The sequence below is a fragment of the Pelecanus crispus genome, chromosome 3 (assembly GCF_030463565.1).
Source record: "Pelecanus crispus isolate bPelCri1 chromosome 3, bPelCri1.pri, whole genome shotgun sequence".
Lineage (NCBI taxonomy): Eukaryota > Metazoa > Chordata > Aves > Pelecaniformes > Pelecanidae > Pelecanus > Pelecanus crispus.
In genome coordinates this window covers 90675540-90693571 of record NC_134645.1, presented here as the reverse complement: position 1 = coordinate 90693571, position 18032 = coordinate 90675540, and the positions used below count along the sequence as shown (strand labels likewise).

The window sequence follows — 18032 nt, the reverse complement described above, 5'->3', positions numbered from 1 at the left end:
AAGCATTAAATTGTTTCTTCTTTAAGCATAGCTCCAGTATTCATCAACACAGTCCCTCCTTTGGCTACTGAAAACCGCAATGGAAGAAACAAATGTAATTCACAAAGTCTGCCTGCAACAAGTACATGACATTCTTATCCAAACGTCATTAAAAAGAGTTTTGATGCAAAATACGGTATTTCAACCCACTTAAAATCACACTGAGTCATCCGACTAAAAGTTTGGCAATGGCAATTCTGAAAAATGAGAACGGTTTAGGCCCATTCAAAATAAAGAATTGCAAACTGTCAATAAAGTCAAAAAGTATCACTAATTCAGCCAAAAAAAATTCAAATCAAGACATTCAATTTGTCAAGGACAGATTTTAGAGACAAAATAATCAAGGTATTTTTTACTGTGGCATGACTGTCAGCATGAAAAATAACCATGCTTTCACAGGTACACTTGGCTACGATTTATCATAATGTTCATTGAAATTAAATACTGAGGAAATTAAGTTTCTGAGCTAACTCTAGAAAGCAAAGGAGAGTTCCTGCCCTGGCAAGGAGGCATGGGAGCTCTCCACCGCTCTGGGGAGGAAAGGAAAGAGCGGGTGCTGTGGGCCAGAGGCTCTGCCTGACAATCTGCCTCTTGTACTACACCGAAACTACCGATTTCTTCTGAAAAGCAAAACATGGATGTTAAAAATCTAGGAATCAAATTTAAAGCCACCAGCTTGCTGTAGGATTGAGCTGCAGTGGAATAACACAATTACACAAGATTTGTAAAATGTATGCATGTATGATTTGTAGATCTATTTCTGTCAGAAACTGTGTCCTGGTCAAATCCCACTTCTTAATAACATTTACCTTAAGCTATCCTGAAATTTCTGTTCAACACAACTGCTTCTTTCGGATATATCTTGAAGTCACATTCAAGTACTCCTGCTATCACACCCAACTAGACTAGTCTGCACCTTGTGGCCTGGGAAACCCTTCTGCGCACAGAAAATGCAAGTGATCAGGCTTCATAAATGTCAACATTACTGCTTAAAGAGATGATGGGATTTGAACATCGGTGGTGTTCTCTTAGTAAAATATTATGCCTTAATTTTACAAAATCTGTTATTGTGAAAATAAAAATAGTCTTAAAATAAAGCAAATATATTTAGCCTTACAGAGCTTTGTTTTGTTAGTAGTCTTCTGTATTTAATAAGGAAGGATTTTAATTCATTTTTACATTATCAGTGAACAGTACATGTGGCAATCAAATGAGCTGACCAAGGTTATATTAATGTAAACATAACACACAACAGTGCAACAGGATTTATTTCAGCATAACAAAGTTGCATACCTTTTGCTCACTGGAAGTTCAGAAAATCTGATACAAGATCCAACTCCATCCAACGCTCGAAAACCAAAAACCCGGACACCATTACAAGCTTCCCGAAGATCTGCCACAACTTGTCTACAAAAGGCAACGGTACTCAGGTACAAGAGCTTAACAGGAGAAACAGACCTGGGCGAGGGGAGTGGTACAGGTGAGGTGGGTGACGTTGTAATCAAACCCAAGTTAGGAAGCACAGGAAGGGAGAGGCCTCAGTTCAGCAAGGCTCAGCCCCTAGTACTTCATCACATGGAGACAGGATTTTGTGCATGCAAAGATGACTGCAGGATCACCAGTGAAACAAGCTCATATTTAAGGGATACAGGTTCTGCGTGACAGCATCTTCATCAAATGCATAGCAACCATTTAATTCTACCAATTTTCAGTTCTTCTGTTTGAAAAAGAAAGGGTAAAATAAACAAATAAATAAAGGAACCCAAAACAGCTGTCATAAAGCTGGAGATCTCCTAATCTTTCAAGCTGACTTATCTGATCCGGAAAAAAAGGAAAAAAACAACCTGACAGCTTTCACTGCTTCAGCAAATGCCTTTTTTTTTTTTTTTTTTAAATGGCTGCTATTCTTAATTTGTTTCTTTACTTTAAATAAGATTTAGAGGTCTACTCAGGAGAAATACAGAAAAAGTAGTAATTTTTTCCCATGGCTCTGCGGACCAAGACAACATAAGTAAGGATGCAATTTACGTATTGAGTCCAGGTTTTCCAATGAACTAGGAAAACTCCTACAAAGTTTCTCTGGGATGAAAGGTTTTATAACTACTCAGCCCATTTAAGCTGTTAGTAAAATACAAGTCATCTTCATTACATGTTTGTCTATTAATTACGCTACTGTCTACAATTAGGAAAAATAGTAGACAATAATATTAGAAAAATAAAGAGACTGAAACTACACCAACAATTTGAGACAAGCATCAAGGCCCTTCAATTCAATGATGCATATGTCATGGATGACATTTTGCGAAAGTCTTTTTAAATCCAGCTGGCTTTTCTCCCCTCCGCTCAATACCCGACCACTGAGCCAAGAGTGCCAGACCCATGGCTGGTGTAACCACCAAGCCACTTCAGAGCCCACAGTGCACAGTGTCACCTCCTGAACCACCACCACCAGTCCCCGCAGCAGCCCAAAGCACCTGGGAACCCATTCACCCAAACTGCCGGTATTCACATTCAAAAGAAAATCCCATTTACTAAAGGTAAATTTAAATTTCATATAAGGGGAAAAGTAACAGTGAATCACAGTCAGTCAGTAGTTTAACTGTACAAAGACTGGATCACGCAACGAAAAAAAAAACCAGGTCAGGATTAAATTTGTGTGTAAAGTACATAGGATTTTTTGTAAGGTGACAACACTCGATGGGCTTTGACGTTTTAAGTAAAAAAAATCGCTTTAAGTGATGTGGTCACTAAAGCATGCAAGAAAACATATTTAAAGCAAAGAGTCATACCAGACTGGAGAGTTATGAAATACTTTTACTACAGCTCTTTGATATGGAGAATGGTTGTTTTGGGTTTTTTTTAAGTAGTGTTGTACACTCTAGAGAATGGTTTATTAAATCTAAACATACAGAGACTCTAACAGGTTCACAACAACCTGCGCAGTGTCACTGGGTAACTGTGTGTCAGCTACTCCGTTGTGGATGTGATTCTCCTGCACAGCTTAGAACCTGCGAATGACATGTGATCATCAGTGAATCAAAAACAACGAAAGGGGGAGAAAAGGGGCGCAAGACAAAAGTACGCTGAACTGTAAGTTACAATCCTTTTGCAGAATAGAGCATCAAATGATATCTACTCTAGAAATAAAGCCACTTTACCACACTTTCAAGTGAGCTCCACATTACTAACACTATTCTCCTCTACCTCTGCATTGCTTGTGTTTATTCATTTTGCCCCCACCTTTCTTAACCCTTCTGCATTCATATCTGTCTTTAAATAGATTTTTGAGTTCCTGTATATATTTTTGTATGTCATTTCACAAAAATGTGACTATATTTTCATTAAAAATTTGCATAGCACTTTATAGTTACTTAATTTGTGAATCAAGACCACATTTAAAATTTCATTAGGACTGAGATACCTGATCTTTCCTCATAAGAAAAACACACATCCCAGTAGCATCCATTCAAAATAAAAATCCTGGAAGATGGATGAAACTTCCAGTTGGGCAAGTCCTTAAACCACTGATGAGGAGAACATACTACATATTCTGTTTCTTTAAACCTCTTTTCCAAAGCATTCCCTACTGCCTGTCTATGATGGGACAGTGGACCCAAATCTTTGTTCTGACAACTCAGCAACAGAAGTATGTAGAAACAGGCATACTTGCAATAGACCATGCAAAGATTTCCAGATTTTTCAGTCTTCTGGAACTAGAAAGCCAGCAGTGGAAGCAACCCATAACACTAACAATCCTTCCCATACTGCCAGTGACCACCTTATCAAACCCACATCCTCCAGTGCTAGAGGAATGGGCAAAATGAAGAAGAATTAAAACTTCAGCCTCAGGTGAACAGCACCACCGTTTTAAAGTCATCTCTTCCAAAATCTACTATAGTTTCAACATTATTCTAAACATCATAATCTGTGGAACACTGTTTCTCCATACTAGAGAAAGTACACTTCTCTGTCTAAATAAAAACAAATGGAGACAATGAAGTCACTCATCATCCACTGCTTCTGTGATGTGCTCCATTAGTCAAGTTCCCATTTTATGCTGATCTCATGTAACAAGACAAAACAATTGTTCTTAACAAAACCAAAATGTGCAATTGCAGAACTCTTAACTACTGTTTGGGGCAGCCATAAGTTCCAAATTGCTTTTACTTTAAAATTCAGTTTGATGGTTGCTTTGACTTCTGCTACAGTAACAAATGGAAATAGCATTTGCCAAGAGACAGGCCAGCTGCTTTACATCTTCAGGGTCTTGGATACATCCTTTCCCAAGACCCAAAAGTCTCCTGAATAGCTGTTTTACGTCTTCACAGCCTCACGTATATCCTTTAGCAAGACCCACAAGCCTCCTGTACTCATATGAAGTATTGACAACTGTAAAAAAAAAAAAAAAAAGAGTACTTTTAATTAGCCTATTCTCCCTTTCCTCTCACCTTTAGTCCTCACTTCCCTCAGAGCATCAGGAAGTACAGGACTCTTGCGGTAGTTACAATTCAAAACAACTGTTCAATCAACACAAAGGGAGATAAAACTTATCAAATGTAAGGTGCTTGTTGAATGCACTAAGATAAAACAATGTCTTCAGCTTTAATCAGTTTTTAACACCCATTCAACTTTTTATTTTTTAAAAAGAAAAATCTATCTTTATTTCATACACGGAAGGTACTAAGCAGCAGAATACCTACTAGCTATTTTCTGTTAACAACTAACTGATGCATACTTGTGGACAAGGAATACCTCTTACTTGTAAAAAGTATGGAGTGGAGAGAGAAGTATAGTTTGTAGGAAAAGCAGTAAATGTATCGAAGATGACAGCTAAGAGGATCACGGTCTTGGCACATTGTGTTCCCTGTGCCTCTAAGATCCAAAAGCACTGTCCCTGTGCAGCAAATGCAGGACACACACACCACGCCTCCCTCCATGTGCTCTCCCCAGTCCCCCAGTGCCCTCACTAGTCAAATTCTAGATGAGAAGGTCTGCTGAAAACAAAGAAACCCACCCAAAACAACATTAAAAAGCACTGTTGTTTGCGGACTCTACCTGAGTCACTGTAAGTAGCTGTTCATAATTCTTCAAGTGCGTCTGTGCTAATACCCACTCAGAAGACTGGTAACATCCTACATGAAAGAGGGAGACTATCACTACAGAAACAGTGACTACAAGATTTGGTGTCTGATCTTGCAGCAGGCTAAGAGTCACAGCTCTTGGGGAAAAAAGTGAAGAGATTATTCCAAGTAGCTGGCTTATAAATTTCACAAAATAGGGATGTTCCTGAAGCATGAAGAGGATGAAATCTGTGCTTTAGTCAGCTGAGCTTTAATATTGATGGGAGAGGTTTATCAGCCATATGGTAGCAGGCTGATATATATTGACTAATCCATTTTGAAATCCTAAGACAGAAAATAGCTTGCCCTTTTACAAGTGCCAAAAATAGACATAAAAATATGAAACAACAGCTTAAAAGGCTTTGCCTTATTGAGGCAATACAAAGTTAAGCCTGAAGTGTGGAGCGTGATATTTCTTCCCTTCCAAAATTAATGGTCCTTTGGGGAAGAAATAAAAAACCCAACATGTTCATAGATAGTGTGAGGAGACAGCTTCAGGTGAACGCCCCCACACCTCCTTGCCCTTATAGAGGGTAACTGGCAGGAGCCAGCAGCAGCTCAGCACACCACCCTCACCAAGCCCAGACCTGCGGTGGCCATGACGTGTACCTATGGTAAACCGAGAGCTGCCAGAGCACCAGCTGCGCTGCTTCTCATTGACAGAGACACGGCATGCAGGGAAACAGTTTGTTTCATATTGTGGAGAGTTACCGTCTTTTAGGTACGCTGGGATGAACTAACATTAGCTGGAGAAACTGCGATAAGGAAGAAGATGAATATACTGACTAGCAGCAATTAGCAGCAGGACAAAGCTGTGTAGCAATATTGCTCTTTACGTGGTCTATATGAAAGCACACAAAAAAGAAAGGCACTTGAGAGCCTAACTGATCCTCATTCATCAATCTGGTCTAGCACACCCACCCACAGAAGAGAGATTAGCCATGTATGACCACGGAAGAACTCCAGCTCCTGTCATAGCTCTACAGCACAATTTGGCTTAGAAGGGAGATCAGTAAAAGCACAGGTTTCTTTTAACAAAATGTTCCTACTTAAAACGTGTTTTCCTCTACAATATTTCAGATAAAGCCTACTATAATCATTAAAATAACTTATACTAAAACTGTAAGTAGTATTTGCTCTCTTTAAAGCCACTGAGCAGATGGAAATCACCATCTGCAACCAGAGCTTGCCCAAGTCCAAAAGCGTATTTCAACAAGAGAAGCCTCTTGTGCAGGTACAAACGATTATTTTCTTCACTCTGTCTCAAAATAGCACATTCCAAATCCCTAAAGCTGACCAGGACCTAAAGGTTAGCAGTTGGTTGTTCCTCTATTCAAATCAGAACAACAGGCACGAGGACAGCTACTAAAGCCTTAGAGGGCTCAGTCACCAAAATAAACCCTTCAGTTCACAGATGACACAACCATTTGAAAGAGCAAACATGGTGGATTTGTTTTTATGTATTTCAGTGCATTTGTATTAATTAAACCCACCTTAATATTAGAGCACTCCACATTTCCATCTTAAGCCTTCAGTTGAATGGCAAGTGTAAGATATCATCATTAAACTGCGCATGTAACCATAACAAGATAGGAATTTGCAAAACATACACAAACATTTTAAATAATTGTACATGTTCATCTACCTGGTTAGTAAGAAAAGTGCCAGAGTAAATGCAATGGCTACACATAACTGGAATCAACTTGTTTTAATGAACAACAACAACAACAGTATTTTTTTTACATCTTTTTTTCTGATGTATCTAATACCTTTTGGCCCATCTTTTTAAATGAGAGATTTCACACATATTAAGTGACTGCTGAAATGCGCGATTTAAATCATATTATAGTGATTTAAATAATTTGTAGACTTTCAGCATCCATACGGAAAGAAATAATTTAATATATTAATATGCTAATATTAAGAGCATGTTCAATTTCGGGAAGCAATATTGACCCAATGTATGAATCTTTGCCAAGTAAGGTTCATTCTCCTATGGAACAGCACAGGTACTGAAAATCAATTCCAGTGAAGATAATTTTCTCTTGAAAACAAGGGGGACTAGTAACAACAGAGGGAAGAACATTTCTAAATTAAACCGCAAACATTTGCCCTCTCCACCCAGATCCCAGGAGCACGTCACACTGCACACCCCCAACTACTTCCAGTGACGTGGCAAACAATAACTAGTGACCCTGTTCGTGTGGCCTTGTAAGTTCACATATGCAACATATCCAGCATATCTCCCTACAAAAAAAAAAAAAAACCAACCCAAAAAACTTCCTGATATTTTAAACTATAATGAGTACATCATTTGCTTTGTGATCCTTCTGAACTTTCAGTTATGCAACTTGGGTGTGAGGGGCATACTTTAGCAATAGATACGTCATCCACATGAGGCATGTTTTGTAAATAAGCCTGCCATTTATGTTTGTAAGGTACAAGTCATCAGTTTCTCCCACCTCCCATGCTGGTAATAGGACAGTATGATTAAAGAATAAAGCCACTATTCATTGTAATAATACAAAGCTGATAATGCCTACTGCCCAAAACTGGATTAGGGGAAAGCAGGGGCAGGACAGCGGCCGACACACAAACCCAACGAGCTCTTACAAGCTGCGGAAGAGGTTTTGCTTCCGCAGTGACAGGCCTCTGGCCGCACGTGCAGCTCCCAGGAGGCGAAGCCCGGCACAACCGGTGAGGGGCCAGGGCTCCAACACAGCCCTGCGGCAGGCGTCCGACCTGTCCTCGGTTTCCCTTCCTAGGAAACAAAACCTTCCCTTCCAGCGCTGCTTCGCAAGACATCCCCCACATCTCTTGAGGCATCCCTCTCACTTCAAGGATTCAAAATGAAGTCTAGGAGTTACAAGGCATGAATTTTAACACGGAATCCCATGAACAAACGTACTACACGTGCATGTAAACACAGTAACACTTCTGTAAAACCAACTTACGCCACACAGACTAATGTGTTAATGGCAATCTGTCCTCTCACACAGACCTCCGTGGAAAGGAGAGGATACCCGGGGGAACAGGGCACAGCCACCTGACAAAGAGTTCAAAGGTACGCTTCCACGAACCAGCAAGAAAGCGTGGGCGCGCACGCCCCAGGCAGCCAGGATGTTTTGAACCAAATTACAGCTCGGAGGGAGTTTTCAACGCCATCGCGCTGGGAAGCAGAAGCGACCCGGCCGGCCTCCGCCTGAACGCCGCCACCTCCCCGGCCCGCAGCTGCCCCACGCCCGCGGGCATCGCCGCGGCCCAGGGCCCCCCACCCCTCCTCCCCACCGCGGCCTCGGCCCGGCCGCTGCACCTGTCCCGCCGCGCCCCGGGAGCCGATCGCCGGCTCCGCCGCCACCGCCGCCGCGCCCCGGCAGCGGCCCCCGAGCCCTCCGCGAACGGCGGCAGCCCCGCGGCGGGCACACCCCGGCCGCCGCCAAAGGCAGCGGCCCGGACGGCCTGCAAGGCACGGCCGCGCACCCCCCCGCCCGGCCCTGCCGCCGCCGGCCCAGCCGCGGCCCTCAGGCGAGGCCGGCGGCCGCTTCCCTGGCGCCCGCCGGGGCCTGCCCCGCCGCCTACCCGGGCTCTTGAGGTTGTACCGGGCCTCCATGGCAGCGGACACCGCTCGCTCGCTCCCTCCCTCCGCAGCGTCTCCGGCAGCGGGGCCGGGGCAGGGGGCGGAGGACGAGAAAGGCCGGGCCCGGCCCAGCCCGCCTCGCCTCGGGAAACTCCCCTGACGTGGCAGCGGCGGCGGAGGCCCCGCCGCGGCCGCCGAGGGAGGCACCTGCCGCGCCGGCACCGCCCCCGGGCCCTCGCCGTGCCGGCCCCGCGGGGCGGCCCGCGGCAGGGCCCGCCCAGGCCGGGCGCGGAGCAGGCCGCGCAGGCGGGGCAGGGCAGCTGGTGGCTGTGCTGCGGTCGTGTCGCACAACTGCAAATTGAGACGCTGCCCGCCCGTCTGTGCCCTAGCGTGGAGGAAGCGGCCCGTTCCCAGCAGCGGCGGGTGACGCTCGGGCCCCGCGGCAGAAGCGCGACCGCAGGCGCAGCCGGGACGGGAGGCGATGCCGCAGTCACTAGGCCGCAGGCCTGCCGTGGTGGCTGCCGTAGTGAAAATGCCCCCCGCGTCCCCGTCTCGTCTGTGCCTTGAAGCGCAGGGGCCGTGGGGCGAGGTGCCTCAAGATCTCGTAGCGCGAGTAGACGGGTTTGAAAACTGGGGGCTGAGAAAAGGGGTTTCCGGGACCCCGCAGACACCAACACCCCGCCCAAAAGACTCAACCATACTGTAAGACTTAGTAGCATCTTGTTTGTTGATTTTCAGGATGATGAAAGACTGAAGAGGTGTCGCACACCAAGGACTATGAGTTCAGGCAAGAATTACCTGCAGGAGCTCAACTTGATGGGCTGATCCCCTTGTCCATCCCACAGTGCCAGAGGAATTTTTGTTTGTGTTTACAACTTCGGTTTCTCTGCCGCCTTGTTACAGCCACAGGACACTTGGGATAGCAATTTTAACAGTTTATAGCTATGGAGATACATAACAAATTAAAGTGATTATATTCTCAGCAGTCTCAGTTTCCCTTTAAGTCACTACAAGCTGTAAATAAGAAACGTCTGAGCTTTTCTTGCTCATGAATTGTCCTTCATTTAGTCTACATTGCTTTTATATTCCTCCTAATCATCTTTATAAAATTAATTTTTTCATGCTTTGATGTCTTAGTTGTCTTTTCCTCTTTCCTTCCTTGATTGACAAGCAATAGAAAACAGTTGTAAACAGCTGAGTAGGTATATTTATTTTTTTTCACCTCCTCATATTTTCAGAACTGCAAAACAAGGTTTTAGTCTTCCCTTTCCCATTCTGTTGCGTAGTGATGTTTTGGTAGCAGCAGTAAATAAATAAAGCAAATTTACTCCGCCTTAACAAGTAGCTGAATTTTCAAAACAGCAAAGTGATCTCCCCTTTTACAGGACAAACCTCTGCAAATGATGTAGAGTGAGTAACATTTATAGCACAAGGGAAGGGATGATGCTAGACCTTGCAGTTCTCTCTTACACCAAAAGCACCCCAGGGCGTTATTTAATGGACAACAATTCTTGATCGCATCTCAGAATTTCTGGTTAGTATCAGCTGATCTGATGGCTCGAGATGGTGAGCTGCAGGCACTGGGTGTCATGTTTACGAAGTTTTGCTCATTCTTAGCAGGTATGTCCCATCTTTCCTCATTTGCTGGAGTCACCTTGCTGTGCAGTGGGAGAAGGGCTCTGGGACCATCTGTGACTAAATCTTGCCCCTCCCTAAAGTAGGAGAGCAGTGTTTTGCCTTTGGAAATAGACTTCCACATTAAAAAGTTCTGGGATCTACTTTGATAGAAGGTAATGCAAAAAATGGTATTATAACGTGAATAATGTCATGTATCGAGAAGTGACAGCTATTGTGAACTAGTTAACAGTAATGTGAAGTTCAGCTTTCTTTTCTGGGCCCTGGCCTTTGGCCCTGGCAGCACTTAGAATGTCACCATACATAGTTCAAGGAGGAAGCACCTGCAGTTAACATGAAACTTGGGCTTTTAGCTAAAAAAAGAAATACACAGCCACTGTAACTACAAGACAGCTAAACACTATTGAAAATAAGCTGAATAGACTTAGATTTTAACTAACAGAAATTCACTGATAGGACATACACATTTTCCCCATTTAAGTAAGCTACATCGTGGCCTGGCTGGGTGCTGGGGTAATTGCTGCGTGAGATTGTGCAGAGCTAGCAGTACGAGGCCGCTTTCATTTTCAGGTGTATTATTAGTTAAAGGTCAGAGCTGCAGGAGGTGAATGTTGCCAGGTGAAGCTGCCGATTCCTGTGAGGTAGTCAGCGTACGGGTAGAAATATGGGGCTTAATTCCGAGCCCCGCATGTCAGCCGCTGCTTGGGGCAGACTGCACTGCAGAGCTGTTGCATAGTCAGTGTTGCCAGTCCAGAGCGGCAGCCTTCCTCCTCTTCCTGCCTCTGGTGAAAAATGCCCTTTGGATTTGTGTTTTCATCTGCCTTTTGTTTAGACTTTTGCACACAGAAGCCATTTTGTACTAGAAGTTGTCGTTTTTTTAAAACCCAGCGCCTAATATAGTAGCAAAATTGCAGTCAAATCCCACACGCTGGCAGCACTTCATGTCGCTTGTGTATCCTGTCATATGATCTAGCGTGGTGAAAAAATAAACATGCTCAGCTGAAGCATATAGAAACTGAAAGTTTGCCTGATCACTGCTGCAACAAAGATTTTGTTATTTAATACCACACTGAATCCTTGTAGGAAGAGTTTGTACAACTTCACCAAGTTGGTTGCAGAACAGCAAGAATAATCAGTTTTGACAATTCAAAATATTAAAAACTGTTTGGCTTTAGTAAATGTATTGTATTGAAGCAAGGCTTCAGTTTGACCCCCCAAAAAACCCTAATAATTTCCAGTTTGGTGGTTTGGTTTTTTTTTTTTTTAATTTCTAGTTTCCAAGGAGATGTTTTTGCTCATGTTTCTATGTACTTTTCTGCAGTTGTGGTGTACTGAATTATTCTTTCTTTTGGATGAAAACAGAGATTCTGGTACAGCCACCTAGCTTCAGAGTGAAGGAGCACAGAGGCTCCTCTGTGGCAAAAAATACTACAAAATTATTGACAATCATAAGGTTTGATAAAATGCTTAATTCTTCAATTGCAGCCATTTCTACTGTGAAAGAAAGGCCAAATCAGAGTAAACAGATGGGCAGAATTCTGCTGGACAATTGCAGATTGTAGATATACATTTCTGGGCTGATTACCACTTCACAGCTAGTGGAGAGAACCAGCAGCTTTTACAGCAGAGTTCATCTCACCTGGCATAGATGTTAGCTGTACATCCAACAAATCATGCTTTAAAAGTTCCTAGTTTTCTCCATTAGCTGCAAAGGGGGATTAGGCTAAGTTATCTATGTTACAGACAGTTGTAGTTAGGTATTTTCCTATGTATGTATAGCTCTATCTGATGCAAACATATCATGGAAATCCCTGCAGTTTAAAAGAATTACAAAACATTTCAGTTGATAGAGCCTCTTATTTTTAACAGTTAAGACTTCTGTTGGACTGATGCTAATGGGCCGAGAGGGGAGCTCAGCAGGTAGGAATGGGAATCGCAGAGTTCAACATGCGGAGCTGGGGGGATGGACACCAAGAGACCTTCAGCAGGAGCACCCAGACAGGGAGTTATTCCCAAAACCTCTCCTTTCTCTTGGAGGCAGGACACCTGTGTGACACAGGGGTTCAGGTTTTGCACTTGGGTCTGATGCATCATTGTATATTCTTGCAGATCTCAGGGAATTAAGCTAGGTAATGTGACACTGAACTATTATTTATTTCTCTGTGCAGGTCACAGAATTGTGTGAGGTAAGGTACATCTCAATGGTGTATGCTATACATTAAGTGATTACCTAAAGTCAGGTCAGACTGGGGTTTGTATGCTTTGTAGGCTGTCTCAAACTCAGCTACAAATCATTTCTTCTGGAGAAGGTTTGAGATCACAAAAGCTTATGAAAATACAATAGTTCTTTGTATAAAGCATTCACACCCTGCTTTCACCAATTCACAAAATGTAGAGCGGTTTGCTTCATTTATAATGCTACCCTTTCAATACAGACAGTTGGCTGCAGAATTAAACTCTAATGGAATTAAGGAATCTAATATTAATATGCCTATATTATCAGTGGGAACAGATATGACTCATTTGGAAGAGAAAGCATTATTGTGCTCACTGGTGACTAATACAGCCTCAGCTTTTAAAATCCTTTATGTGAATTCAGACCTGGTAAATCTGGATTCAACAAGTGCACCACCTCCTCACCGATAAAAACAAACACGGAGTTGTGTAACCAGTGCCCTGTAGCAATTGCACAGATGCATGGTGCTTCTCAGGAAAGCAATTACTGTCTTTTCTTCAAGCCTAGTTCTAAAGCAACTGTCTCACAAAACGGGCGGCTTTGCCAGCTGACTTTTCATTAATGTTATTTCAGAAATGGAAGAAAGAGAATGAGGGAAGAAGTTACCAGATTGCTGTAACTGCCCAAGCAAGCGTGTGCCTGATCTGGACCATCAGTGCAGAGCTTGTGGGACATCTTGCAGTAGTCCACACTATGTGAAGTCAAAATAAAGGTACATATTTTTCACCTTGTTTTTCCCCCCTGAAGAATGGGAAGAGTCACGCCAGTCGCTTGACTCACACCCCGCTGGCATCATCGTTGTACTAGTTCAGATGGTTTCCTGGTTCAGAGGCAACGTGCAAAGGCAGAAGTCAAAGCTGAAGCTGCTCTCTGAGTGACAGCTGTTCATGACTCTGGACTTCCCTATCTAGTTACTCATCTTTAGTAACTAGAGGTAATGGCAGAAATTTTCTCTGGTGCATATTCTTTACCATGCAAATTGCAGAGAGAACTAGATAGTTGGAGAGTAACTTGCGAACTACTCTGATTAAAAATTATTTTGCTCCTGTACCACTATTTAGGGGGAAAATGCCAGGCATAGCCTTTGACTCATGCAGCCAGTTTTTCATGATCCTCCCTCATCAGGGCTTCAGGCCCCAGATTTTCTTTTTGTCACTTTTTCCTTATGTGAGTTGCTCCCCATGCCCTGTCACTTTAACTTACTCCCATAAGCTTCCTTCTGGGAAGGAAGTATCTGTCTTCACAATTACATGACAGCCAGAGGGAAAGCATTCAGGATTAGGTCTGTTGGACTGTCATCAAGCACTCTTTCCACCCCATTCCAAAAATGTTACTGACAACTCTAACGTGAACTTGCGTGTACCTGCTTGCGTACAGTGGCTTGCATACAGTTCCTACTGACTCAGCAATGGGAATACAGGATTTATAAGCAAGCTCTTAATTTAAAACTCCTAAAAAGTGTTTTACAACCAGTGTAAGGATGAGTAAAGCTCGCTGTGTCATTAAGCAAGATACATTGAGTTATCAGTTGTCTCTGCCAGCCCCCTGTAGATATCTGGGACACCCAGGAGATGGTTAGTGGAAATCTAGGGCTTGATTCAATTGCACACACGCAAGCATCTGATGCTATATGAGGTATCCTAAGGTATGCCAGACATCCATATGGAGCAGGAAGGTATAATATGGGATATTGCTGCCATTCTGAATGAAGCAGTAACTGAAGGCCAGGTGGAGTGCCTAGAGCACCTTCAATGACATGAGGGACCCATCTGGACTAACCCCTAATCACAACAGTGAAGAGAGCCCAGAGGGTGGCTCTGCTGACGGAACATGTCTACAGTCTGGCAAATTGCATTGCTCTCTGGGCTCCAGCCGACCGTATTAACCCCATCTCCACCACAAGTCACCTCCCTCTGCCGTTTCAGCTGCTTGGGCTCCGCTCCACAGCCCAGCCCTGGTAGGGCGCAGCCCCGTAGCCTTGGTTCAGCACACTCGGGATCACTGCACCCTGAGAAAGGGCTGCACAGCACAGCCAGGCAGCAAAAGGCAGAACTAGAGATAGAGGTAGGGTTGTTGAGATGAGGCCCAGAAGAAAAACACTGATGTGAAAAGGTATAAAATGCTGGAAGGGAAAAGCAGAGAGTCAGAAAATGGCAGTTTGGTGACACTGGCCAGTGAAGACTCATCTGGTGTCTTGCAGGGGGAGGTGAGCATGTTAATGCTTAGTCTAGTAGCTTGCTAGTCGTAGGCACCTGTATTAATCACAGGATTATTACTTTACACTTTTAAATTGTGTGTATCTGCTTGCAGGGTTTTTTTGCAGATGGTGGGAGGTGTCTAGCAAAGTGACTCACGAGGCGTGCAGATTGGCAGGGGATGCAGGCTGCAGAGGAATTTTGTAATTCTGAAAGAGGAGTAACAAAAGCTGAAAACAGTTGTGCAGTCTGGTGGTCGTAACTATTCAAATTAGAGATTTATAGCTTGGATTTTATTGGGCCTATTAATAGTAGCAGTACAAAGAGGGGAGAAAAGAAGGGAACAAACTTCTCCCATCCTGGGGAACTTTTCAGGATGCACTCAGTTCATGGGAGTGGGAAGCTTTCATAGGAGAGGGTGCACTGAGAAAAGCAGGAAAAGCATTTATAATCTGTCAAGAGAACACTATATTCAAAGCCAGTACTGAAGTTTCTGCATAATGGGCTTTATGAAGAATTGCAGAACTTGGAACGACGACTGCTGCTTCACAGATAGGAAATGTGGAATTGAAATATGAAATGAAATTGCTGAAGGAACAGAACTGGAAACAGTGCTGAGCAAGGGGAACAGGACTGGTGGGAGCGAGGCGATTCGTGTGCCTCTGCTGCAGAGCTTGCATTCAGCACTTAGGATGCGAGACCAGACAGCGTGATGAATGGCATACTGGCAGTCAAAAGAAGTTCGAGCAGCTGTGAAGGCAGTATTGAAAGAGAAGCAATTTGTGGATCAGACCATTTGGCTTGCCAGAGGATGATTCGGTCTTTGAAAAGGGCACTGCAGAAAAGCAGAGTATGGTTCCACCTCTCAGTGCAGGGTTTAGAGACAAAGATGTTGGCTGCTGGGAGCTTTTGATTTGGCTCAATCCTTTCGATTTGGCTCTGCTGGATTTCCCAGAAGGCACACCCCTGTTCTCTCTGCATACTGCTTTGCAAATGGAATTGAAACAGATTACGTTTCCCACGGCTCAGATGGCTCTGGTTGTTATCAAAGTAGTTCCCAAAACTGATGTGGATGTGCATGTACAACAGGGGAAAATTCAATCAATAGTTGATTTAACCTCAGAACAAGTAGGAATTGTATCACAGGTGTCAGGTCCCTTGAATGACACCACTGCAAAGTGGATGGTGGGGCTTCTAGAAATCCCAGGAGTGCTGGTTAAAGATTTTAACTTCATTGCTAGGACATCCACCACTCCATCCGATCAGGCAGTTTTATCAGCAGCATTAGAGGAACCCTGGCTGCAGAAGAGAACTCGCAGCAGTGGGCGTGAAGGACTCTGAAAGCATTACCAAACTGTTGGATGGTTGTTTTATCTGGAATAACAGCAAGCTGAGGAAGGACTAGAGCAGTATTTATCAAGGAAGCACGCACTAGGTACAAGACTTAGGTTTGGTGTGGGAAGGTGCAAGGAGGCAGCCTAATTAGGAGCACCAAGAACATAAACTTGCAGTGATGAATGGATTGGTGCTGGCTGAGCAGACCCCTACCTGACATATAAACCCCTACATGCAAACATGAGTTCATCTGGGTCAGAAACTCGCAGTGCTGATGAGAAAGGGAGTTAGGACTATAGCATTCCCTGATGCTCTTGGTTAATTGGCATGCTCACCACAAGTTACACCCCTTTTCATTGACAAGCTGAGGTTCCTCTTTGACCTAGTCAGGCTGTTTGCTCTCCCTGTGCTGAGCAGAAGCTCCAGAACATCACTGCTCTCTTGCTTTAGAAATCCATTTCCAATTTCTGATGTGAAATGTGTTCATGCCTGCTTTATACTTTCTACCCACACTACCCTTTAGTTCAGCAGAGTCCAGAATGGCTTTTAGTTCGCACTGAGTAGAGATTAAAACCTATATAAAAGGTAAAATCTGCTATAATAGCAAAGGCAGCTCTGGTATACTGTCCTGTAAGTCACTGCTGGGGCACTACTATGTGGGCCTTTGAGGACCATATGGTGCAACTGAGCTCGCCCAGACCACCTCACCATGGTTCAGCATACACGTGTGCACCTTGTTGTGATAAATCCACCATCTTTTCTTGGCCTACGTTTTGTGAAAGAAGGCAGCTTGGAATGCACTATGAAATGTTCTGGCCTACAGACTAGGCCACTGTGTATTTTTTCTTTTTTTTGTTCCTCATGTTTGCACTCATCTATGGGGTGTTTAACCCCAAACCTTCTCAGTTTAGGCCATGCTTAGTTGTTGGGGTTTTTTTTTTGTTGTGGTTTATTTTTAAAAAGGACATCAGTGTTTTTTTCTCTACCTTCTGGTACTCAGCAATTCTGAAATAAATAATCCTTCCTTGTCGTAGCAGCTCCTGGTACTATTAAAGAAAATATTCAGTAGAGTATCTCCTCTGACTAGACTCCTGAAAATCTTTTACCTTATCAAAAATATGTTAGTTTAGTCCAAGAGACATTGTGACAGACTGCTGCATTAGATAATTTTTTTTTTCCCCTGGACATATTTATCTATATGAAACTTTTCTTTTAAAATATGTTCTGGAGATGATTTAAGAAATGTTTATGCCAGCATAAACAGTAACTTGAATATGAACACATATTTTATGGTGTGCACACATACCAAGATTACATAAATATGTTGTACGTTTTTAAGGATGGTAGTAGCCTGTAATGGATTTCATACAATTGAGATATTTTTGTACTCCATTTTTTCAGTAGCTTTTTGCTCAAGACCTAGCCTGTAGCTCATAATGCTTATAAGCCAAAGAGAATAGGCTGGCAGGAACTAAGGAGGCTGGATATCTGACCTGTTTACAACGAAACACATATACAGAGATAGCAAAATGAGAAAGGTAACGCAGAGGACATCAAGGAGAAAATAAATGAAAAGAAACAGTCTGTTAGAGTCTTTTTAAAAAGTAGCCATTTGAAGATACATGCATGAGCTAATGTGCAAATATTAATACAGTGGGAAATCAAGTGGGATGTCAACCATATGCCACCATATCAGAGGAGCCCAAAAGAATTTCCCAACCAAGCTTATTTCTCTTTTTCCACATAGCTGAAATGGGTGAAGTTGATGTGTGTGTTTGTAATTGAGTAAATTCACATGTGGCTATTGATAAATATTTAGAATCTGACTAAGAAATTTTGGTGTTAATGATCTGATTTCCCCATCAAACAGGACAGAGAGAAAGCTGCAGCAACAA

General features: G+C 43.3%; 1 protein-coding gene across 2 annotated transcripts in view; it reads right to left on the bottom strand.

Annotated features, from left to right (window-relative positions):
• Window positions 1–8797, bottom strand: part of UBE2J1 (ubiquitin conjugating enzyme E2 J1) — a 31151-nt gene extending 22354 nt beyond the window's left edge. Inside the window, exon 1 of one of the 2 annotated variants that reach the window (XM_075707644.1) lies at window positions 8739–8797. In XM_075707644.1, the coding sequence (XP_075563759.1) occupies window positions 8739–8769 (31 nt within the window). In that variant the 5' untranslated portion in view covers window positions 8770–8797. Of the gene's footprint in view, window positions 1–1332; window positions 1593–8738 lie in introns of those variants that run through there. The other variant, XM_075707645.1, reaches the window with a different exon arrangement.
• Between the last annotated feature and the right edge of the window lie 9235 nt (window positions 8798–18032).